Here is a 23,385-nt window from a genome sequence, read left to right on the forward strand (position 1 = left end):
AGCATAAATTAAATACAAAATAATTTTTAAATATATTTTCTCATGAATATATTAATTTGCTTAATAACTAAATGTAAATACAATAAGATAAGTATATAATAAAAACTGGTAAATACATAAGGTTTAAATAATTAATTAATTATAACATGTAAATTATAAAATTATTGTATTTGAAATAGTTATATAAATATTTAAGTATATGATTAACATTAAAAATATATACCACTTATGTTCTAAAACAATAATTTATGTATAGAAAAGTGAAAACAAACACCCGTGCGGTTGCACGGGTCAAAATCTAGTTTTATTTAAAAAAACTGACTATAAAAACAAGGACGTGAATAAGAGTCAAAAACCCATCGTGGCATTATCACTCAGAGACTAATACAATGGACCAACCTGCCAGCTTCTGATGTTGCTATATTTTTATTTTTTCTGGTTTATATAAAAGAATAAAATAATGTAAAATGAAAATCTGAAAATGTATTCATGTATTGTTAACTATTGATGTGATTGTGTTAATACTTGATTTATCAATTTTACTAAAAAGATAACTCAAAATTGTAAATCATGTATAACACACTATATTTCAAACATTAAGTAATTAAAAAAAATTACTTCATGACTGATAACATTTTTGAATTAAACTTCTAACTCAAAACTAATCAAATGTAACTCATGCCACCAATCAAATCCTTAGTTAGTCTGATCTGATGTGAAGACATGTTAATTCGTGTTGTACCATTCAAACCAAAGTCTCTATTTGCCACCCACATTATTTGGATCCCAACCGTCAAAAGCAATGGTGTCTTCAACGAAACTCATTGAGATCTTTGCCAAGTAGTTCGTTTCTTTGCTTCTGTCTTGTGATGAGCCTTAAAGATATTAATAGACTCGCAACTTTGCTTCTGTCTTGTGATAAGTTGCAGCGACTGGACGAGGATCTTCCACCGATGAACCAATGCATGGCTCACACTAATTTGCTTCTCTTATCAAAAGAAAAATTCGGGGAAACAAAGCGATGAGTAAAGCTTATTGTTATAATGTAAAACTGTTCTGGCTAGATTTTTTATTATTATTATTATTATTTTTATTTGTTCTGGCTAGATTCCAACTAGTATTTTCGTTCAAAGGAGAAAATCGTCTAATATTAACTGTGTCTTAGACCATCTTCAATGTATTATCATATTTTTATCTCTAAAATAGAGGAATTCTATAATAGAGATGTGTTTTGCTCCAATATATTTCTCTAAAATAGAGATATCAAAATATAGAGCAAAATATAGAAGAATGCTATTTATTTCTCTATAAATAGAGGAGAAAATAGTAATTTCTATTTTAGAGGTAGAAATAGAGGTGGATTGGAGTGATTTTGTCTTCTTTTTTTTTGTTCAAAATAGAGATCTCAAAATATAGTAATCTCTATTATTGAGGTAAAAATAGGGGAGGGTTGAAGATAATGGTTTTTATCAAACCTATTAAACCATTTTTATAGTCTCAAACAAGTCACAGTCAATATCAAAATGAACACAAGTACGTAAACTTATGTTTACAGTCACCTTTAAACTATCTTTATGGTCTTAAACAAGTCGCAGCCAATATATCCAGTATAATAATCAGTGTAACTGGACATATTATTTGATGTTGAACATAGGTGAACTTCTCTGAACAGAAGTCTTCATTTTTTTGTCTTTGAACAGAAGTCTACTAACATTAAAATTTACGAAAAAAACAAAAATAAATTTAGAGAAAAATCAAAACGAAAAGCAATAGTGATCACTTTCAAAGCAGAATAGTAAACAGAAGAGTCTAAGAGCAACTCCAGTGCATTACATAACATAAGTACACCAAATAATCATCTAGCTAGAGATATGAATTAAAAGGCTATATTCACTTAGCCTTAGTTGTTTTTATCGAACATATAAACCATTTTTATAGTATAAAACAAGTTACAGTCAGTATCTTAGTTAAAAGATGTCAATACTAAATAGAAACAGAGAATCTCAAAATAATAAAACAACTAGCTTAAGACCCGCGCAATTGCGCAGAATGAATGTTATATATAAAAATAATTTTTTCAATTATTATTTATTTGTATTCATTTACGTATTATGTATATAATTAAATTAGAGTGAAGACATAAATCGAAACAATATATTTTGTTTATTTACGATATTTTTTTGGTAAATAAATCAAAACAATCATTTTATTTATTTTACATGGTATATACCTAAATTTCAGTGACATGGACATAGATATATAGTATATTATATGATAAAAACAAAATTTCCAATGTGTGATTTTCTGAATGCAAATTTCAAAATTAAGGTCTCAATACTTTTTCAATATAAATTTATAAATTATCATATTTAAGTATTTTTTCTATGTTATATAGTTTAATTTTAAACTATATTAATTTATAATATGAATGTCTAGTAAATGAGAATTCATATCCATACGATTTATGATCATTTGTATTTTTTTATTACCAAAAAAAGTTAAACTATTTGATCACAAAATTTTAGTGTGAGATATTTAACGTTTTTAGTAATTTATAGTCATTTTAAAAATTCAAAATATAACATATAGAAAAAAACTAATTTTTTATTATATGATTAATGTGGTTGTTTAATATATTTTAATAAAATAAAATTAAACAAAAAAGAGCTAAGATGGAAAAATTATTATCAAATAGTTATTATTCATAATCATTAATTGTCATATATACATTAATCATATTAGGCAATTCCGTAGCTTTTATTTAAGGAAAGTGCGATAATATTATTTTGTACACTATTTATCAATTTAATAGTTAGTTTAATAAAAAGTATAATATAAGTTAAGATGGACCAACATATTTCTCTAAAAATTCTAATTTCATTATTATGGTGACACGTGGTTACAAAACATTGTTGTAATGTTTCTCAATTAATATATAAGGGATAATAATCTTGAGCTAATACTAAAATATAGTAATCAGTGTAATTGGATATATTATTTCATGTTGAACATAGGTCAACTCATGTGAACATAAGTCTTTAAGTTTTGTCCTCTTTGAAGAGAAAGTCTTGAAAACCTTAAAATTTACGGGATATGCCAAAAAATTAGAGAAAAAAATCAAAATGTGTGTGTGGAAAACCAATCTAACATACAAAAAATGTGAACATAAGTCTTTAAGTTTTGTCCTCTTTGAAGAGAAAGTCTTGAAAACCTTATAATTTACGGGAAAAACCAAAAAATTAGAGAAAAAATCAAAATGTGTGTGTGGAAAACCAATCTAACATACAAAAAATATGCTTAAAAGGAAACTGGATTTTACACAACTACACCACCAAATAATCTTTTAGAGTTACATATTAAAAGGCTATATTCACTTATTAGTGTTAATGTTTTTTGAACATCATAAAGGTTTTCTGAATCCGTCATAGCATAATGATTTTATCAAAACTATAAACTAACATACAAAAAATAAGCTTAAAAGGAAACTGGATTTTACACAACTACACCACCAAATAATCTTCTAGAGTTATATATTAAAAGGCTATATTCACTTATTAGTGTTAATGTTTTTTGAACATCATAAAGGTTTTCTGAATCCCTCATGGCATGATGATTTTATCACAACTATAAACTAACATACAAAAAATATGCTTAAAAGGAAACTGGATTTTACACAACTGCACCACCAAACAATCTTCTAGAGTTATATATTAAAAGGCTATATTCACTTATTAGTGTTAATGTTTTTTGAACATCATAAAGGTTTTCTGAATCCCTCATGGCATGATGATTTTATCAAAACTATAACCGATCTTTATCAACTCAGATAAGTCACAGTAAATATCAGAATTAAAGAGGTTAATACTTAACAAAAACATATAATCTCAAGAAAATAAATCAGTAATCGTCTCGAGATAATACCAAAGTATAGTAATTTGTTCTTGTTAATCCGGATACCCTGTACCGAAATCCCGGCTAATTTTATGGAGGTCGATCCACCGGCAATAGACAAGCGCAGTTCCTCTATACGGAGTTAGATATCCAAGTCACCTAATATGCAAATGGATAAATTTAAGTGGTAGTTTTTGAATCCGGAGTGGTTAGCATTTTTCCGAGTCTGTCGTACCATTCGACCATATCCAATGTGGTCAATTATAGTAATTAGTGAAACTGGATATATTATTATTTCATGTTGGCCAGAGATAAAATCATGTGAACAAAAGTCTTTATTTTGTCTTGATGAACAGAAGTCTACAAAAAAATTAAAATTTACCTAAAAAACAAAATAAATTTTAGAGACAAATCAAAAAGAAAAACAAAAGTGATCACTTTCAAAGCGGAATATTGGACACAAGAGTGTAATAGTAATTTCTCCTCACTCTCTTTCTCGACTCTATATAAACTCTCGCACATCTTCACATTTTCCACATAACTCACAAAACATGTCTTCTTCGTTTCTCTCATCTACTGCTTCTTTCTTCATCTTTTTACTCTATCTGAGTTCCTTCCACGTCTCCGATGGAGCTCAACAAGCTACTTACATCGTTCACATGGCTAAATCTCAGATGCCCTCGAGCTTCGGCCACCACTCTCTCTGGTACGATTCCTCACTCCGGTCCGTATCAGAATCTGCTGAAATGCTCTACACTTACAACAACGCAATTCATGGATTCGCCACTCGGCTTACTCCCGAAGAAGCCGACTCACTCATGGTCCAACCCGGTGTCATCTCGGTTCAACCAGAGCAGCGGTACGAGTTACACACCACTCGTACTCCACTGTTCCTCGGCCTCGACGTACACAACGCAGGCTTATTCCCTGAAACCGGCGCAGCCAGTGACGTCGTCATCGGAGTTCTCGACTCAGGTGTTTGGCCAGAGAGCAAAAGCTTCTCCGACGAAGGATACGGTCCTATTCCGTCTACATGGAAGGGCGAATGCGAGGCTGGGACTAACTTCACCGCTTCGCTCTGTAACCGCAAACTAATCGGAGCTAGATTCTTTGCATCCGGTTACGAAGCAAATAATGGATCAGTGGACGAATCCAAAGAGTCGAGATCGCCTAGAGACGATGACGGTCACGGAACACACACGGCGTCAACTGCGGCTGGATCAGTCGTGGAAGGAGCTAATTTTAGAGGCTTCGCTAACGGAACGGCTCGTGGGATTGCTCATCGCGCTAGAGTGGCTGTTTACAAAGTTTGTTGGCAAAATGGTTGCGTGAGCTCAGATATTTTAGCTGGAATCGATAAAGCCATCGCCGATAATGTCAACGTTCTATCCATCTCACTCGGCGGTAGAGATAAAGTAACTGATTATTCTGCAGACCATACTACCATTGGAGCATTTTCGGCCACGGAAAGAGGGATCTTTGTTTCCTGCGCTGCTGGTAATAATGGTCCCAGCCCATCCAGTTTAAGGAACGAAGCACCGTGGGTTACTACGGTTGGTGCTGGTACATTAGATCGTGATTTTCCCGCGCTTGCGATTCTCGGCAAAGGGAAGAACTACACTGGAGTTTCAGTGTTTAAAGGAGATGCACTTCCGGCTAAATTGTTGCCGTTTGTTTATGGAAATTATTGTAGCCCCGGAACACTAAATCCTGAGAAGGTAAAGGGGAAGATCGTGATGTGCGACAAAGAACCAGAGAGTATTACGGTTCTTAAAGGGTGGGTGGTGAGAGCTGCCGGTGGACTCGGTATGATTCTTGCGAATGAGGACGGAGAAGAGGTTCTCGCGGAACCTCACATCTTACCGACGACCGCTGTCGGACAGAAAGCCGGTGACATCATCCGCAGCTACGTCTTGACCGATCCGAATCCCACCGCTTCGATTTTGATACAAGGAACGGTCGTCAACGTCCAACCGTCTCCGGTGGTGGCGGCTTTTAGCTCGCGGGGACCTAATACGATGACGCCGAACATTCTCAAACCGGATTTGATCGCTCCTGGAGCCAATATACTCGCCGCTTGGACGAGTCCCACTGAATTCTTCATCAACTCGGGAACGTCCATGTCTTGCCCTCACGTGAGTGGTTTAGCGGCTATCCTCAAGTCTGTGCATCCAGAATGGAGCCCGGCGGCGATTAGATCGGCTCTCATGACCACCGCTTACAATACCTACAGAGACGGCAAACCGATCCTCGACATCGCGACGGGAAAACCTTCAACACCGTTCCAGCACGGTGCAGGACACGTGTCGCCAACGACAGCCGTCAATCCAGGACTCATTTACGATCTAACGACTGTGGATTATTTAGATTTCCTTTGTGCGTTGAAGTACACTTCGTCTCAGATCATAAGCGTGTCGAGAGGCAATTACCCTTGCGATTCAAACAAAACTTACTCCGTTGCTGATCTAAACTATCCGTCGTTTGCCGTTAACGTCGACGGGTCTGATACGTACAAGTACACACGCACTGTCACAAACGTGGGAGGAGCTGGTTCGTACTCGGTTAAAGTAATCTCTGAGACAACGGCAGTCAAGATTTCGGTTGAACCGGCGGTTTTGAATTTCAAAGAAGTGAACGAGAAGAAATCGTATTCGGTTACGTTTACCGTTGTCTCATCCATGGCGCCAAGGTCTAACAGCTTCGGGAGCATTGAATGGTCAGATGGGAAACACGTGGTGGCCAGTCCCGTGGCGATTAGCTGGCCATAGTGGTAAATTATGTTCAACTTGAGTAAGAAGAAAGTCACGGATATTGTAATGTCGTTTTTCATAAGGGTTCTGTTTAGCAAAACAGCATGCAGTCTGTTTTGTATGTAATCATGAGATTTGAAAATTTTAATAAAATAAAAATAAGTTTAATATTTTTTAAGTTGCATTAATGGTTTTGGGCTTCTGATTCTACAAGTTCAAGCCCATTAATACAATATTTTTCAGCTCATATCTATGATTTTTCACCTGTGCAGGGTTTTATACGGCTCTGAAACTCTATCAATTGTAGTCAAATTAACCTACAGACCAGTGGCGGAGCCAGGAAATATTTATACCAGGGTCATAAATTAAATTAACTAAATTAAAATTTATTTTAAAATATAATTTATTAACTATATTTAAAATATAATATAAACTACAAAAGATTAAAAATCTGTTTGAATTTCTAGGAGAAATCATATTCAATGAAACAAAAAAAAGTACAATACTAAAGGTTATATAAAGTTTTATGTGACCAAAGAAAGATAATAGAGATAATATCTTTCTTTTTTTTTCTCAATAGAGATAATATCTATAAAAAAAATTTCTGATAATTCTAAAACGATGAAAAACGTAAACAAAAGGAAATCTATACTATTATTTACGAAATAAATTTTTGGAATCGAGCTCTCACGTTAAAAGTTAGAGTGGTTAATATCTATAATACCCTTAATGAATTTTATATATAATTACTTATATAGTAAAAAACGAATTTTTATTAATAATATTAACTTTTAAAAAAATAAGATAATTCTTATATATTGTGTTGTTATCTTAAAACATATTTTTCAATTATAAAATTTAAAAATAAACTATAAAACAATTATAATAAATTCAGTGGTTAAAGTCAATGTTATCTTTAATAAATTTTAATTAAACATATATATATATATATATATAATTAGATTTTTGTTATATATATATATATGTTGATTTCATTTTTTTGAAAACATAAATAATAAATTATTATGTTGGTTTTTGAATTAATAAAAAATAAACTAATAAATATTTGTAAAATGATTAAGCCCGCATATGCAGGCAAGACACCTAGTATACTGTATAAGAAGACATGTGAAAGCAAACATAAAAACTGGTTTGACTCATTTGTTCGTTTTAAAATCAGGTTTTTAGGCCCAAAATAACTTTTAAAAGAAGATATGAGGGTGCAGAAAGGAGAATCGTTTTTGGGTAAGGGGGTCAAGATAAGGGATTTAGACCAACTGAGCAACTGTTACACATATTTAGGCTTAATCTTTTTTTTTTAATATTTGAGTGGGGTCAGCTGACCCCCTAGTGACCAGGTAGCTCCTCCTCTGCTACAGACTGTAGAGTATATAAAAGATATTTACATAATCTTATTTATTTATATACTCTACAGTCTACACAGGCCACAGGCCACCGTCCTCAATTGAATCCAACCCCAAAATACGAGATCAAAGAAGTATTCTTCTATGAATAAGAAGATCTTCACCAGGTACTATACTCCATCTAAAGTATATATTTTACTCTATTAAAAAATAACCATAAACAACATGAAAATACACTGCAAAACAAACACACACTTTTTAGATGAGTCATAAAAAATGACATCTATAATCATCAAGTTATTTAAAACAGATTCAGTATAACACCATAATCAAACCCTCCTCTAAACAGACACTGACAAATGGTAAAAACAAAAACGGATCACTTAGACACTTACTAACAGTGTTTTCTTTTAATAATCAGCAACAATCAAGGAGACGCAAGTTTCAACCGTTTGTGGTACCACTTTATCTTCTTATATCGCCTTGTGTCAAGAACAGCTTTTATAATTATACAGTTCGACCGAGACTTATCATATGATTTCAAATTCATTATACCTTTTATTTCGTAGATGACAAAAATTGTCTTAACAATGGGAAAGTTTCTTTTTCATGAATGTTATTAGCCGTCCTTCTAGAATATGACATCAAAATAAAATAAAATATTTTTTTTTATCATGCAAAGAGTCATTTCATATTGTATTTATAATATGTAATCATAAATGTAGTCAAATTCCAATGTTATTATATGATTAACGAAACAACTGTAGATCAGTATTACGCGTTTGAAAAGGAGAAGAGACAAAAAAAAGTTTGTGCAGGAATATAGACGTTAGATCATTCTAATTGTATTGTAGCTAGAAGTTAGAGGTTTATATGATTAAAATAAATAGGAAAAGGATGCATAATTTATTGACTTTACTCTATATACACATATAGAAGACATATTAAACGTTAATTAACAACAAAACAGCAAAAGAAATGATAAAAATCATCATGACAAATGTATATTCATGTGGAAGATGGATTGTGATGGTGCTGGGTAAAGCGTAGCTATCGCGTGCCAAGAATAGTGGCCTAGGTCCACTTCTCCACAGATCCAAATGGTTCTTCTTTTTCTTTTACATATCTATGCTTTCAATCTACCAGAAAAAGTAAGTAGAGATAATAAAACAAAAGCCTGCCATATCTTACAACCTCTCTCAGCTTTTATCATGTGTGTTCTTACTAAAAAAGGAAGTTCACGAAAACATTTTTATTATTGAGATGTTTACCTGCCAAAGCAATATAAAAATTAAACAAGTTTTTATTTATTTTGTTAAACCTAAACATTTTAATTTACAAAACGGACAGATTTGAAATATGGAAGCTTGGTTGACCATTAAAAGTATACACATTAAAGCATTTTTTAAGAAATATGAAATTCAGGCAAACAAACCTCAGAAAATAATAAAATTTTCTTTGAAGCAAATAAGTAATTATAGTGACCATGCTCACCTAATGCAGTAGTAGATAAATGTCACGGTACTGAATGAAAAGGAAAAGGAAACACCATGTCTAGTAAACTAGGACTCATACTTCTCATGATCTTTGTTATTGTTAAAAAAGACTTTCGGTGTATATTTTTACCTTTTTTATGGCTTATGTCTCTGGTTCCATATGTTATGTGTATAATATATAGATGTAATTATGTATCAGAGACCATACATAGGTTAAGTGAAAAAAAAATAAAGAATAAAGGTCCAACTCATTTTGACTTTTTCAACAGAAGCCTCTCTTTTGTCTTCTTTAAATATTCAAATTTGTCGCCCACTCTTTTCGTTATGTTTTTAATTCAAAACCTTACCTCTCTTTGTCTCTTGTCGGAAAACTCAGAAGCTTCGAAAATGAGGACATGTACGGAAGAGGAGAAAGTCCTTTTGATCTCTCATCACAATCAACATCAAGAAGACGAAGAAGCGTTGTCTCTGTGTGATTTGCCGGTGAATTTATCTAACGAGAAAGTTGAGCTTCCGAAACTATCAAAGGCAGAAGAGGATTTCGAATTCGAAACCGGGTCATCGTTTCGTCTCGGGTCGGATTCGTGTGAACCGGCTCTGGAGATGAGTACGGCTGACGAATTATTCTCCGAAGGCCTAATCCTCCCGTTTCGTCACTCCGTCAGCTTAGACGCGGGCCTTCCCGGTTCGAACCGGTTGATATCCAGAACCAAATCTGTCGATTTCCGAAGAACCGGAGCCGGTTCGGACCGGAAAATCAAAAATAATTTCATCGATTACAGTCAACCGAGTCCACAGCCACAGATCAGAAGATCGTCAAGCATGACGGCGAGAGTGAGTTCAATCAGAAACCACAAATCATCTTCGATTTGGGATTTTCTCCGGCTTGGACTCGTCCGTACGCCGGAGATCGAACTTCGAACGGCGAAAGTATCAGTGAGTCGAAACAGTAGCTGCAGTAGTACAAGCACGAGCTCGAATTCGAAGAAAACAGAATCGAGATCGAGTAACCGGAGAAGAAGCTTTCTGTTCGGGGATTGTAGGTGCTCGGCGGCGACGGAGACGATCGTACCTGTGAAGATCAATGTCTCCGGCGAGACGGAGAAGAAGAAGACGGCGAAGAAAGAGGAGAAAACGGCGGTTGCGCGCAAGAGAACGTTTGAGTGGTTAAAAGAGTTATCACAGGTAGGGTTTGTTGTTGATCATGGAAGACAAAGCTTGGCTTGATGATCACGCAATCAAAGAAACTTCCTGTTTCTCTGTTTCACTTTCTTGTCTTTTTTTTCCTTAAATATTTTAATGTTTTTTTTTGGACGACTTATGTTTTTTCTCTATTTAATCAATTTGTAGGTGATTAATTTTTGTATGTTAGTGTTGATTGCCAATTATACTTTAGTTTTCCAAATGATTTATGTTTTTCTTTAAAAAATCATTATATGTAACTAATAGTAAACATGTTTTCCGCAATGTCATACTTTATCTAATATTTTAGATCACATCTCTCTCTCTAAACACCTCAATAAGACATGAGATAGGCATACACGTATATCATCAATATGATGGCATGAAAGCGAGACATCATTAAGAAACGAGAATGATATAATGATGTGAACGTTAGATATCATATTGGTGTGCTTACTTTATCTATTTGTTTGCATAGTAGATTCTTATAAGAAGGGTGCTTAGCATGATTAAAGCAATCTAAGACGTTAAATTTTCCCACCATAAAATCGTATAATAAAATGTTTTCTCACGTCGTTCAAAAAAAAAAAATGTTTTCTCACTATATAATACCGTAATCACTTGTGAGTTGTGCATAGGATGCTTAAAATTTTACCCAAAACTCGCTGGAAAGTGGAAACTATCAAATGAGCCGCCCCATCAGTTTCAATGTCCAATTAAAAATATTTGCTTCAATGAAATAATAATAAGAAAATTGTATACAATTCTCTAAGCTTAGAGATTCACATTATACACATACGTTTTCCATAAGAATCACTATTAAATACAACAACATATATACGTCTATGTATCGTACATGTATAGGTTAGAACTACAACCAAGATCAGCCTCTCCTCTGTCCTTGCTTTTGGGATTTGAAGTACTTCAGAAGATTATGTGCCTGAAACAACAAAAGCATATAAACAGTTATTAATGTAATGAGACATACCAAAAAAGAAGAGCAAAAAAAAATAAAAAGAAACCTTCTCTTTGGCTCGAGCTGTTCCTGATTTAGTAAGAGCCACAAGAGGAGGAATAGCTCCTTCTCTAATAATACTGTTACAAAACCTCTGACTATGCATAGAAAGCTGCAAAAGCGCTGCAGTTGCATTCTCCTTCCCTCTCGCCGAACCCAACTCCACCACTTCAACCAAAACCGGTATACCACCTTCCTCCCCAATCGCAACCTTCCCTTCCTTAACCGTCGCGAGGTTCGCCAGCACGACCACAGCTTTCTCCACCATCCCAGCCGCTGGATCCATCAGCTCGACCAAGTACCTAACCGCGCCTGCTTCAATCACTTTCGCCTTGTTCTCGTGGTGTATCGAGAGGTTAAACAAAGCAGTGGCCGCGTCTTTCTTCCCTCTTAGACTCCCGTTTCCTAAAAGCTCCACGAGCGGCTCTATCGCTCCAGCTTCTCCTATCTTAGTCTTGTTCTCTTCTATCACAGATAAGCTGAAGAGCGTAGCCGCTGAGTTCTCTTTGGCTTCTAGGTTGCCTGTTCTGAGGACGTGGATGAGCGGCTCTATAGCTCCACTGTCTGCTATAACTGATTTGTTGTTGTCGTTGATTGATAGGTTTAGTAAGCAAGTCACTGCGTCGGCTTGGATCCTCTCGTCCGTGGAGTAAAGAAGGTTGACTAATGAGTCTATTGCGCCGCACCTGGCGATGACTATGCGGTTGTCTGTGCTGTTTCTTGACAGTATCCTGATCCTAGCTGTTGCCTCTCCCTGTGCTTCCAGAGAAGAGCTCTTGAGATCTTCGATCAGTTTCTTCACCTCGGATTCGATGCTTGAACTGCTTCCGGTTTCTCTTATGGTCGCTGGGATGATCCCTGGGTGGTGAAAATGCCTGGCAGATGGAAGCCGCCGCACGGTTTCAACCCTTGCCTGTGAGACTGATGTAACAGCAGGAGCTGGAGGAGGAGTGTTTCTTTCGGTTTTGGAATCCAGTTCAAAGACGATCTCTGGTGCGGAAACAGACCTGCTTAGGACCTGACGCAGCTTCTTGCATTTGGTAGCATCTAAAGATTCGGTACGGCCATTTCCACCAATCTTCATAGGGGATGATGATGAGCCTCTCTCTGACTCATCCACCAAAGAAAGAGGCTGAGAGTCACACTCATCATCATCATCTGAAGCTGGTTCAACAAGAAGAGGGAAAGGCTGACTTGACTGAACCAACTCCAAAGGATCAGGCAAATTGACATTGTTTGATTCACACCAGTTGGAAATGAAAGCCTTGACGATGAAGTTAGGTGTCAAACTCGTCTGAGACAAAGGCTGTCTTGTCTTTGGACAAACCATGAGTCCCATATCGAACCATTTTTCGATGAAAGCCCGTTCGTATGTTTGACCAGATGTCACAATGACTGGATCAGTCATAAGCTCAAGGGATAGAGGGCAGCGGAAGTCTGGAGGTACAGGGACAGAACAACCTAACTGAGACTGCTTTATGTTGGTAAGGTGATCATGCATGCGTGTTATAAGAGAGATCAATCCTTCTATAAACTCAGCTTCGGTGTTATTCTCTGTAAGCTCTGCATTCTCCTTTAAACTTGCAAGCACTACACCTTCAATCAGAATCTCTTGGTTTGATCGTAGACCAACACTCTCAGCAATTTTGACTAGAACCTCTGAAGTAGGTCCATTACCTTCCCTTTGATCTATCAGAGCTAGATCAATAGTACATGAAACTTCATCTCTTCCCACTAACTTCACCAGTTCTATGCAGTCCTGCATGATTGAACCAATGTCATAACATGGAGGAAGAGCCTTAGCAATAACTAGGGGTGGACAAAAAAAAACGAACCGATCCGAACCCAAACCAAACTAATAAATATATCGTGAGCAGTTATAGTTTTTATCAATCCAAATGGTTTGGTTAAAATTTCCTTAGAACCAAGCAAACCAAATTGAATGTGAAATTAAACCAAAATGTCCACCCCAAGCAATAACTAGTTTCTTATAGAATACTAACATTGAGACTATACCTCAAACGAAGGTGAAACAAGATCGGCAGGTAAGTGTTGTTCGCAGTGTTTGAGCAGCTGAAAGACTTCCAAACTGGATTCTCGCAACTTTGTTGCTAATGATTCAATTTGAAGAACCTGGTAATACACACGGTAGGTAGCTAGCTAATAAGAGAAAAGGAGTGTTAGATCAGAGAAGTGGTGGCTGTTTCTTTACTTACATAAAAGATTCTGCTAGAAAGAGGTTCCCAGCTTTGAAACTGCTCTCTTAGTTCATCAATGTACTGGGATAACTCTTCAAACCCGTTGTTAAGCAGCTCGCTAGGAGAGGCATCAGAGCCAACAAGGTTCTCAAGAACAGGCTGAAGAAGCTTGGCTATGTCTAGGGATGTTAACAATGGGTTTTTACCCATAGGGTACCCTAAACCCGGTTGGAATTTAAAAACCAAAACCCGTATATTCAGTTTTCAAAATTCGCGGGTTTATTTTGTGTAGTATTTATGAGCTGGGTTGGAATATAAGGTGTCCATGGATGATATGCTTAGATATGATGAGATGTTATCTAAGAGAACTCTTAACCAAGACACCTCCATGTTTACCTCCTTTAGTTAACAAACAAAAAAAAATCACATGAACAGGAGAGTTTATAATTAGTAACAAATCAAATAAAGTTAATAAGCTTAGTTAGACATTCAGACACTTACCATCATGTAATGAAATAAAACTCCAAAATATTTGAAGCAGAATATAATCAATCAATTAGTAGTAATCAAAGCCCCTGAAACAAGAACAGACCAAGTAAATTAAAAACTCCATGTTCTAGAAATAGTAAGAACTAAATCATAAGCTAACGTGAGGACCAAAGAGATTATGCTTAGTCAACGCTGGAGTCAATTATAATAATAATAAAAAACATATTGAAACTCGGAATCGAACATCAGTTTGAGTTTCAGTTTACTTGGTTCAAATTCAAACAATTACCCATGAAATCAAACGAACGAGCTCTAGACAATCTACGAAACTACAGAGAAAAACAAATTCTAACCCGAGAAAAAGAAGAAGAAGAAGACAGAGATCATCTCGAACGAGAACGAAACTTAACAATTAAAGATTTTGAAAACGAAGAAGATGAATAGACAGTTGATGAAGATACCTAGCAGAAATGGCAGTTTCAGCTTTCTCTATGGGAGAGGACGTAAATGAGAACCGTGGAAGCGCGGTAAGACCAGTTCCTTCTTTCTTCGTCAATAAGATTTATTTTCCTCTTGAAAATGTTTAATTATATTGTTAGTGGTCTTCTTAGTCATTAGACTCATTACTTTAAATCAATTAACGAGTCTTGCGTCAAACCTTGTTAGGTGGTTTATGTCAATCATTTACGAGTACGATTTACTATTTTCGTTTTCAAATTATTTGTTTTCTTTTTTGGGTTGGTTAAAGCTGCTCCTCTTTCGGTCTTTATCTTTGATTTTTTTTTATTAGCATTAACGAATCGTTACGTGCTCTAGTCGTTTAGCGCGAACATTGCATAATCAAGACCCTATTGAGTACTACTACTAGCTTTCTAAATTCTAATTAACTAATCGTCTGAATCAAAGAACTTGTGCACGACTTTTTTTCACTAAACGACTAAGAATAGTCATTATATCAATTAAATGCGAGCGCGTTTCCATTAGGCTGCTTCCATTACAAATTGACCAATTCTTCCCTCTTCACCTCATAGAAAAACATATTTCAGCTGAAAAAATTGATATATCATTTCATTTGGGTCTGAAAATATGAAGAAAAAACGCTCGAATAATATTCCATATTTATTAATTCATTAGAAAACGAGTCGAATAACAACAAAAATTCCAAGAAACATCTTAATTTTTTACGAAGGACCATTTCAGATTCTGAAAAAAAGAAAGAAACTCCCAACTATATTCTTCCAGAAGTATACTATAAACACTATATTACAAATACAACATAACATTGTAACAAATACTACTCCCGACGAAACCAGTCTCTATTGTTTGTTCCAGTTAGCTAGATCAATAGTTTCTGTTCTCAAATAGCTCTATTTGTAATAAAGCAAATAATTAAAATAATAAATATGTTTTAATAAATATGTGCAGCAACAAAGTAAAGGTTTGGACTGAGAGTGTTAGGAGGGACTACTACTACTACACTTTTAAAACTACATTCTGAAATCAAGAACACAGACCGAGTTATCAGCAAAGCAAGCTGCGAGTTTGTTACCCTCCTTGTTCCAACACACTTCGAAAATTCCTCCTTCTCCTGTGTATGTCTTCACGACCTTGCCTTCTTTTAGTGACCAGATGTGTATCGATTTGTCCACTGACCCACTCGCTATGTACTCCCCGTTTGGACTAAACGCCAATGAGTAAACCGCATCCCTTCAATTCATCAATTCAGATTTTGTTAGTACCAATGGGGTTAAACCACAAATCATCATCATAACATATCGAGGAGTGTTTTACCTGTGGCCGTTGAGACTACATATCATCTTGCCGAGTTCTGCATCCCATAGCTTTACTGTCGAGTCAAATGATGCACTGCTCCACTCAAAGAAACAACAAAGTGAGACTTAATGAATCATATAAAGGTACATACAATGCAACTGGTAGTCTATATTTTAAAGAACTTTATCACCTCGCAAGAGTTAGCTGTTTGTTGGGATTGTTGGTTCCTGGTCCGGTAGGGCTCCATCTGATTGTATAAATCTCCTGAAAATAAAATAAAATATCCATGACTCAATTAAAAATCAAACCAAACCAAACCAATATTCCAAGATTTAATGGGAGTTATGTTTACCTTAGTATGGTCTCGGAGGTCATGAACAAAGTTGTGTTGTTTTATATTCCATATCTGAAGAAAAAAGAGAGAAAAACTGAGCACAAATGTCTTAAATAAGTCAACGTAAATTCACTTAAGAGGTTAATTTAGAAAACCTTAGCAGTACTATCATCTGAGCATGAGGCCAGTAAGGTACCAGTAGGATCCCATTTCACGCAATTAACCTCACCCTGCAATTATGGAAGCACACGTATAATTGGTGCTGAGATATAGGAATAAACATAATGATAACATATGAGAGATGCTTGGACGAGGGACAAAACCTGATGACCAGCAAAGACTTTTACAGGCCGAGTTTCTCCAATCTTACACAAGTAGATAAAGGTGTCGGTGGAACTCGTTGCAAAAGACACATTGTTGCGCCAATCAACGTCAAGTGTTGGGCCTATATCCACAATTTTGATCAATTGTTATATACATATGAGAGAACTTCATTCAAATTGATGTTTCATTAAAAAGAATTGTTACCTGTGTGGAATTCAAATTGTTGTTTCCATTCCTCTGCCTTAACATCCCAAACAACAGCAGTTCTGTCGACACTTCCGGTTAGAAGATAATCACCCTTCTTGTTCCACTTTAGGGAAAATATAGGTCCCTTGTGTTTGCTCAGAGTACTTATCAAGTCACCTGAAAGAATGTAAAAAAAAAGAAAGAATGATTTGTGAATTTAAAAGCTATATCTCATAAACATACTAAAACGGTGAGTACGTTTTTTAGCCACCATGCAGAATGATAATATTTTTTTTTACTAGCTGATAGCTTTCATGTTTCAATCGCGAAACTCGTGTTACTACCAAAGCCCAGACAATTAACCTCAGAAATTTGCAGCTCATGCTGAGAGGAAACATATAGATATTAATTTAGACATAAATGACAGAGATACGAGTAATACAAGGGATAACTCCCACAAGGAGTAACACTAGAAAGGAACGTGGACATACCGTTTGTAGTCCAGATTCTTGCTTGGCCATCACATGAACCAGTGGCAAGTAAAGTCCCTTCCCCCTGAAAAATTCAGAAAATCAGATAACAATTTTTTTAGCAGAAACTAAGGCACTAATCCAGAAGAATAAAGAACAGGCAAAAATTAGCAGTATCCAAGAACAGGTAGATATTTTATAAGCAGTGAAAACAAAGTAGCAGCGCTCACATTCCAGTCAAGAGTGGTCACATCCTTGCTCTTCTCGTTTGACTTTCCTTTTGCATGTTTCAGGATCAAAGCGTTGATGGTACGACCAGATTTTAATGGTCCTTCCGGGATATTCCAGATACGTGCTGTCGTATCACCAGACCTGAAATTTTTGCAAAGGCACATTTAAATGGAATAACCAATTAATTATTCGCATGTGCATTAAACAGAACTACTTACCCTGACGCAAGCAATGAAGCCGACGGACTCCATGCACACGCACAAACCTAAATCAGCAATACAGACAGAACCTTAATCTTAACATAAGAAAAACAAGGATTAATGTAATAGATTCCAGTGAAGATTGGAAATCAACTATACCGCTTGCCCAGTATAGAGATAAAATCAACGAAAAGGTACCTCAGATGTATGCCCTTCCAAAATCCTCACATCAGAACTAGGAATGTGAGATGGCATAGAAGCAGGAGTCATGGTGATATCCATAGGTTCTGCAGCTGTTCACATAAGAAAACATTATTTAGAAAATAGCTAAACTATTAGCAAAGTTTCAACAATTAAACATATGAAGACTGACCAGAAGAACGGGCATGGTCTTCATCCCCAGCATTAGCTTTGTCACTTTGGTCAATAACCATGTCCCTGTCACCATCTCCAACCTGCTTTTCTTGAGCCTTTTCCCTCTCCATCTTCTCTCTCTCCCTCTCCCTTTCCGTCTCTCGCTCCCTCTCTAGCTTCATTCTTTCCCTCTCCCTCTCGAACGTCTCTCGTTCCATCTTCTCCCTCTCGCGTTCCTTGTCTCGTTCCATCTTCTCTCTTTCCCTCTCCTTATCTCGTTCCATCTTCTCCCTTTCCCTCTCTTTCTCTCGCTCCTTGAGTTTCTCATGCCTATCCTTCTCCCTGAGTCGGCTGCGCTCTCCTTCAACCTCTCTATCGTTTTCTTTAGATTTGTCCTTTTCCTTCTCCTTATCCCTCTCTTTCCTCTTTCTCTCCCTCAGCATATCCTGCAACTCCTTCACGTCCTTTGAAATCAGATCCAAGGGTTGAAAGAATGAGAAATCCTCCTCAGTTTCCACTTCTCCCTGCGAGTAAAAACAACAAAGACCGCTGAGGTTACACATTGCTCAGACATCAAAACATCAAACAAACAAAAAAAGCATTAAGAAACAATACATTGGTCAGATTAGCTTCCATCTCCATGTACTGGAGTCCTTTTTGAACAAACTTGACAAGAGCACCAGGTGGAACCATGTTCCCATCAATGTTTGATTTATTAATCCCTGCCTCGTATCCTAGAGTGAATGCAGCATGTGTAAACCCTGCAAAAACCATGATTAGGATTAAACTGATGCAGATAAGTATTTGGACTCCGGGTATTATCAGGGTATTATCAGAATCAACGGATCTCTAGTTCTATTTTACATCATAAAGAACCATCTTTAAAACAACTATCAATCTACTCAAGCTCGCGAGTAACAATCAGATCTAAAAGTATCATGAACAACCAACGATCTTAAAAACAACAACTTTTCGCACAATTCGTGAAACCCTAAGACGAATCCGTGGAAACCCTAAGACATCGACATTCGTATTTCCAGATCAATTCCGAAACCCTAGCTAGCGGAACAGATACAAATTTCAATTAAATAAATAAGAACAAAGGAGAGAAAACAGAGAAAGCTTTATATCTACCGTTACCTGATTCCTGAAGATAACGGAAAACCAGAAAATTCATCTCGACGGAGGTGAGTGAAGACATCTCCGAAACCCTAATTCTTCTCCCTTCAATTCAATTCACAGAGTTTTTTTTTTTTGAACAAATCGAAGAAAGAGTTCGGAGCAACCCAGAAGAAGAGGGAGCTTGAAAATTTTCTCGAGATTTTAAGCTCTTTCCTCATATGATGATAATATTTTTCCGTCTCCGACAATATCTAAACCTTAAGGTATATGGTCCTAATGGGCTTCACATTATCCTGTAACTTTAACATTTTGGGCCAAGCCCACTAATTTTACAACAATTAAGCTTTGCTATAAGCTAAGATCTGCGTCTAAATGCATGACAAATTTATATGAAAATTATTTAAAACATATCGTATGGAAAAATAAAATTTATATTAGTGATCGAATAAATATTTTTGGTCCTTAAATATTTTTTTTTAATTTCTTTTGTTAATTATATAATTTGTTTACTGATGAGCTGATCCCATTTTAAAAATATTTTAGATCAAAAAATCATTTATCGATAAAAACCTAACGTTTAGGCCGAAGAATCTCAGACCTACTATTTGGTTACAATAAAAATATGAGAGCTCGGTTTTATATCATGATTTAACAATTTAAAATTTAATTATGGTTATGAGAAGTTTACGTTCACGTGTCAATCCTAAATATCTTCAATATTTTTATCGTTTTTGTGTCGTTATTTCATTTTTGTTATTCTTCGATATAAATATTGATTTTTGAGTTTATTCTCATTTCGTTATTTTGTTTTGGTTTGAGATTTAAAAAATGTTTAAGATTTAAAATTATTAAAGAGATACATACATAGGTTAAGATTCGCGCTTTGAGCAGAATAAATATTTTATATTTATTACTTATTTTATGTTTTTATAAAATAATAAATAATTATTATATATTAAATAACTAATAAATCAATTACTATTATGTAATAAATTGCCGTGCGCATATAAATCATCGCTCTTGTTTATTCGCAATTATTTTAAAGTAAATAAATCAAAACAATTAATCTTATCTATCGTATATCATATACAAGTAAAAGTAAATTTAAATAATATTAACATAGATATATATTATTTTAATATGAATATTTATTAAACCAACCCATAATGTAATGCATGAACCAATGATAGCAAAATTGTAATGTCTTTCAAGATAATTGTTATTTTCATCTAATAAAGGGTCCATATTGGGCTATTGGGCTTTCCTATGTAGCTTTCGTTATAAGACTCATTAAAAGAACCCGGATCCGAAATATTCTAGAGCGGGTAACGACGATTCGGGTTTTGCAATTTGAATTTAAATCTCCGCTCTCTTTACTTTTCTCATTGTATCTTTTGTTTTCTTCTCGAAACGAGCCGTTAGAGAGAGAGAGAGAGAGAGAGAGAGAGAGAGAGAGAGAGAGAGAGAGAGAGAGAGAGAGAGAGAGAGAGAGAGAGAGAGAGAGAGAGAGAGAGAGAGAGAGAGAGGAAGGAGTTGGATCTGAGTGAATCGGAGATGGCAGCGAACATAGGGATAATGGACTCAGCATATTTCGTAGGGAGAACGGAGATTCTCGCGTGGATCAACTCCGCTCTGCATCTAAATCTCTCCAAAGTCGAAGAGGTTGAGTTAATTTTCTCTTCTCTTCTATAAACCTAGTTTTAAATTCGGATCTTACGTAGCAACCACCGTGGACTTCGTCGAATTTGTTATTGTTAGCGTTATTGTTCTGGAATTGAATTTGGATTTCGAATCCTTCTCTGTGTTGTGGATCTGAATACGGATCTATTGATTAACAGGCTTGTTCAGGCGCGGTTCACTGCCAGCTCATGGATTCGGTTCACCCTGGTACTGTGCCGATGCACAAGGTTAATTTCGACGCCAAGAGTGAGTACGAGATGATTCAGAACTACAAGGTGCTTCAGGATGTGTTTAACAAACTCAAGCTCACTAAGGTCCTCTTTAATCTCCTTTATTTAAGGGTATAATAGAGCTTGCAATCAAACTGAATTGTCTGTTGAATTTTGGATGTGTGTAGCATATTGAAGTGAGCAAACTCGTTAAAGGTAGACCACTTGATAACTTGGAGTTCATGCAGTGGATGAAGAAGTACTGCGATTCTGTTAATGGTGGCCAGCTTCACAAGTAAGTTCCACAGCTTATCAGAGCCTTAACCTTGTCCATGTTTATGTATTAATACCATGGAAGCTTCATGATTCTGATTATTGCGTCACACTGAATCCATTTCATTGACAAAATCCAAAATGAACTATATGAATCATTGGTTAGATAAGTTCGCTTATTGTTTGTGCTGGCTCTCCTGAATAGATGAATCCACCAAGTCTAGTGGATTCCACTTACTAGCATTATAGTTGATACAAGTTCATATACCCATTTCTGATACTGCTGTCTTGTATTTTGATTTTTATCGCTAGCTATCACGCACTGGAGAGAAGGGAAGCCTGCAAAGGAGGAAAAGAAGCAACAAGGAGAGCTGCATCTGGCAAGAGTTCTTCTTCTTCAGCTGCACCTAGACCTTCCTCTTCGAATGGTACCCGTAAGCACGAACCAGCATCCTCCAACGCTGGGAATCACCACTCGTCAAGAGCTCCCTCGTCTAAACAAACTAAACCAGCGCCTGCTGCTGCGGCGGCTGCTTACGATGAAAAGGTAGTTGTCTCTCATTTCTTGAATTACACCAAAGTCTTTATTTAAGAAGCTCACTAACTCGCTTTCCTTATCACACAGATCACAGAACTGAAACTCTACATAGACAGTTTGGAGAAAGAGAGAGACTTCTACTTCTCTAAACTACGAGATGTAGAGATTCTCTGTCAGAATCCAGACACAGAACACTTGCCTGTAAGCAAAAGCCTTCTCAATCCCTCCTCGTTCTAAAGAAGTTTCAGAATGTTTACTAATCATCACTCTTTTTGTTTGTGTTCTGCAGCTCGTTGGTTCCATAAAAAGAATCCTCTACGCAGCAGATGGAGAAGACCTTGGAGCAGCAGCAGCAGAGACACAGACCTTAAGCCCTATTGCTGAAGGATCGGAAGAGAGAAGGAACAGTGCAATAGAGTCGCAGAAAAGGAAACTCATAGTGAATCAAGACGTGGATGCTGCAGCGATTACATCACTCTCCCCAAGACAGCGCCTCTCTGATTCTTCTGATGTCAAATGCAGTGGCTCATCTCCTCTTTTGACCTGCTGAATCTCCTTCCGACTACTCTGTTTCTTATGAACGTTACTGTTATGTTCGAAAATTCTATATTACTTTATATAAGCCTATTATTACTATAAACCTATTATTACTATGTGCTTAAAAAGAAAGCATCATTCATATGATGTTTTGTAATCGTTGTGGTATAATAATAATCTGTTTTGACATATTTTATTGATTGTTAAGGTTTCCGAAGACTCATGTTAGCTAATCAATCTTTGGCAAAAATTACAAAGACAAAACTAAAGAAACCACTTTATTTATTTCCACTTTATACAATTGAGCTCTTATCAGACCTCTAGCATTTATTTCCACTTTATACAAAATTAATAGTTTAAATTTCTGCCATTTTAGATTGAAAAAAACCATTAATGCGAATAGACTACTTTGACGTACAGCATGCACTACACATGGCACATTATGCATCAATAGAAAAGTCTGAGAAATAAGGCATATGCATTATGCTCAAGTTCTTTCATCTGCGGTGTATAAAACTGGCTCAACGTATTTGACATTCTTTCAACACAGTTAAAAGTAAGAGAATCCTGATTTTGTTCAACATTTCGAAATTTTCAAAATAGAATGACAAATTATAAATAACGAATATTCACAGCCTACAAAGTCTACTGTCTAGAAAACACATGAAGTTTGACCGTTGAACGCGAGAAGTCATGATTATTGCAACGAAGAGCGTGAAGAGAAGTCAGAAAAAGCAATAACAAAAAGTTAAAAAAAAAAAGAGGTCCA

The 23,385-nt window shown here is 35.8% G+C and overlaps 5 protein-coding genes across 8 annotated transcripts; 3 read left to right on the forward strand and 2 right to left on the reverse strand.

The window, feature by feature from the left end:
• Positions 1-4,419: 4,419 nt before the first annotated feature.
• Positions 4,420-6,811, forward strand: LOC106360718 (subtilisin-like protease SBT1.7). Its single transcript, XM_048739525.1, has one exon. It carries the CDS (start codon positions 4,443-4,445, stop codon positions 6,657-6,659), a length of 2,217 nt encoding a protein of 738 aa, XP_048595482.1. The 5' UTR covers positions 4,420-4,442; the 3' UTR covers positions 6,660-6,811.
• A 2,026-nt stretch (positions 6,812-8,837) lies between these two features.
• Positions 8,838-10,997, forward strand: LOC106364169. Its single transcript, XM_013803796.3, has one exon. The coding sequence runs from the start codon at positions 9,556-9,558 to the stop codon at positions 10,726-10,728; it is 1,173 nt and encodes a 390-aa protein (XP_013659250.2). The 5' UTR covers positions 8,838-9,555; the 3' UTR covers positions 10,729-10,997.
• Positions 10,998-11,392: 395 nt separating this feature from the next.
• On the reverse strand, positions 11,393-15,025 carry LOC106366309 (U-box domain-containing protein 2). Of its 3 annotated transcripts, none has more exons than XM_048739528.1 (6): positions 14,847-15,025; positions 14,398-14,471; positions 13,915-14,295; positions 13,715-13,831; positions 11,791-13,457; positions 11,393-11,623 (listed from the first exon to the last, which is right to left on the reverse strand). In XM_048739528.1, the coding sequence occupies exons 3-6, from the start codon at positions 14,104-14,106 to the stop codon at positions 11,608-11,610; spliced, it is 1,992 nt and encodes a 663-aa protein (XP_048595485.1). In that variant the 5' UTR covers positions 14,107-14,295; positions 14,398-14,471; positions 14,847-15,025; the 3' UTR covers positions 11,393-11,607. The 3 variants fall into 3 exon arrangements, with proteins under 3 accessions (XP_048595485.1, XP_048595483.1, XP_048595484.1); XM_048739526.1 differs by having other exon boundaries at positions 11,706-13,457; positions 14,847-15,024; XM_048739527.1 differs by lacking the exon at positions 14,847-15,025 and adding an exon at positions 14,739-14,812 and having other exon boundaries at positions 11,706-13,457.
• Positions 15,026-15,774: 749 nt separating this feature from the next.
• On the reverse strand, positions 15,775-19,636 carry LOC125577767 (WD40 repeat-containing protein HOS15). Its single transcript, XM_048739529.1, has 14 exons — positions 19,398-19,636; positions 18,873-19,018; positions 18,277-18,781; positions 18,102-18,196; positions 17,922-17,968; positions 17,703-17,844; positions 17,494-17,557; positions 17,021-17,179; positions 16,816-16,937; positions 16,648-16,722; positions 16,511-16,564; positions 16,349-16,422; positions 16,177-16,251; positions 15,775-16,092 (listed from the first exon to the last, which is right to left on the reverse strand). The coding sequence occupies exons 1-14, from the start codon at positions 19,456-19,458 to the stop codon at positions 15,873-15,875; spliced, it is 1,839 nt and encodes a 612-aa protein (XP_048595486.1). The 5' UTR covers positions 19,459-19,636; the 3' UTR covers positions 15,775-15,872.
• Positions 19,637-20,604: 968 nt separating this feature from the next.
• On the forward strand, positions 20,605-22,807 carry LOC106366308 (microtubule-associated protein RP/EB family member 1C). Of its 2 annotated transcripts, XM_048739530.1 has the most exons (7): positions 20,605-20,799; positions 20,892-21,041; positions 21,218-21,373; positions 21,457-21,563; positions 21,854-22,088; positions 22,167-22,280; positions 22,369-22,807. In XM_048739530.1, exons 2-7 carry the CDS (start codon positions 20,934-20,936, stop codon positions 22,627-22,629), a joined length of 981 nt encoding a protein of 326 aa, XP_048595487.1. In that variant the 5' UTR covers positions 20,605-20,799; positions 20,892-20,933; the 3' UTR covers positions 22,630-22,807. The 2 variants fall into 2 exon arrangements, with proteins under 2 accessions (XP_048595487.1, XP_013661352.1); XM_013805898.3 differs by lacking the exon at positions 20,605-20,799 and having other exon boundaries at positions 20,834-21,041.
• The last annotated feature ends 578 nt before the right edge of the window (positions 22,808-23,385 follow it).

The sequence above is a fragment of the Brassica napus genome, chromosome A9 (assembly GCF_020379485.1).
Source record: "Brassica napus cultivar Da-Ae chromosome A9, Da-Ae, whole genome shotgun sequence".
In the NCBI taxonomy this organism is placed as follows: Eukaryota; Viridiplantae; Streptophyta; class Magnoliopsida; order Brassicales; family Brassicaceae; genus Brassica; species Brassica napus.

Excerpts from the sequence above, each read along its gene's own strand:
- LOC106360718 (XM_048739525.1), top strand. The coding sequence starts at position 4,443 with ATGTCTTCTTCGTTTCTCTCATCTACTGCTTCTTTCTTCATCTTTTTA.
- LOC106364169 (XM_013803796.3), top strand. The coding sequence starts at position 9,556 with ATGTCTAGTAAACTAGGACTCATACTTCTCATGATCTTTGTTATTGTT.
- LOC106366309 (XM_048739526.1), bottom strand. The coding sequence starts at position 14,106 with ATGGGTAAAAACCCATTGTTAACATCCCTAGACATAGCCAAGCTTCTT. Across the intron at positions 13,458-13,714 it reads TTGTTTCACCTTCGTTTGAG|GACTGCATAGAACTGGTGAA; the intron begins GTATAGTCTCAA and ends TCAATCATGCAG. Across the intron at positions 11,624-11,705 it reads CAGCTCGAGCCAAAGAGAAG|GCACATAATCTTCTGAAGTA; the intron begins GTTTCTTTTTAT and ends TTGTTGTTTCAG.
- LOC125577767 (XM_048739529.1), bottom strand. The coding sequence starts at position 19,458 with ATGTCTTCACTCACCTCCGTCGAGATGAATTTTCTGGTTTTCCGTTAT. Across the intron at positions 18,197-18,276 it reads AGACCATGCCCGTTCTTCTG|CTGCAGAACCTATGGATATC; the intron begins GTCAGTCTTCAT and ends TTATGTGAACAG. Across the intron at positions 16,938-17,020 it reads ACAATTTGAATTCCACACAG|GCCCAACACTTGACGTTGAT; the intron begins GTAACAATTCTT and ends TTGTGGATATAG.
- LOC106366308 (XM_048739530.1), top strand. The coding sequence starts at position 20,934 with ATGGCAGCGAACATAGGGATAATGGACTCAGCATATTTCGTAGGGAGA. Across the intron at positions 21,564-21,853 it reads AATGGTGGCCAGCTTCACAA|CTATCACGCACTGGAGAGAA; the intron begins GTAAGTTCCACA and ends TTTTATCGCTAG. Across the intron at positions 22,281-22,368 it reads CAGACACAGAACACTTGCCT|CTCGTTGGTTCCATAAAAAG; the intron begins GTAAGCAAAAGC and ends TGTGTTCTGCAG.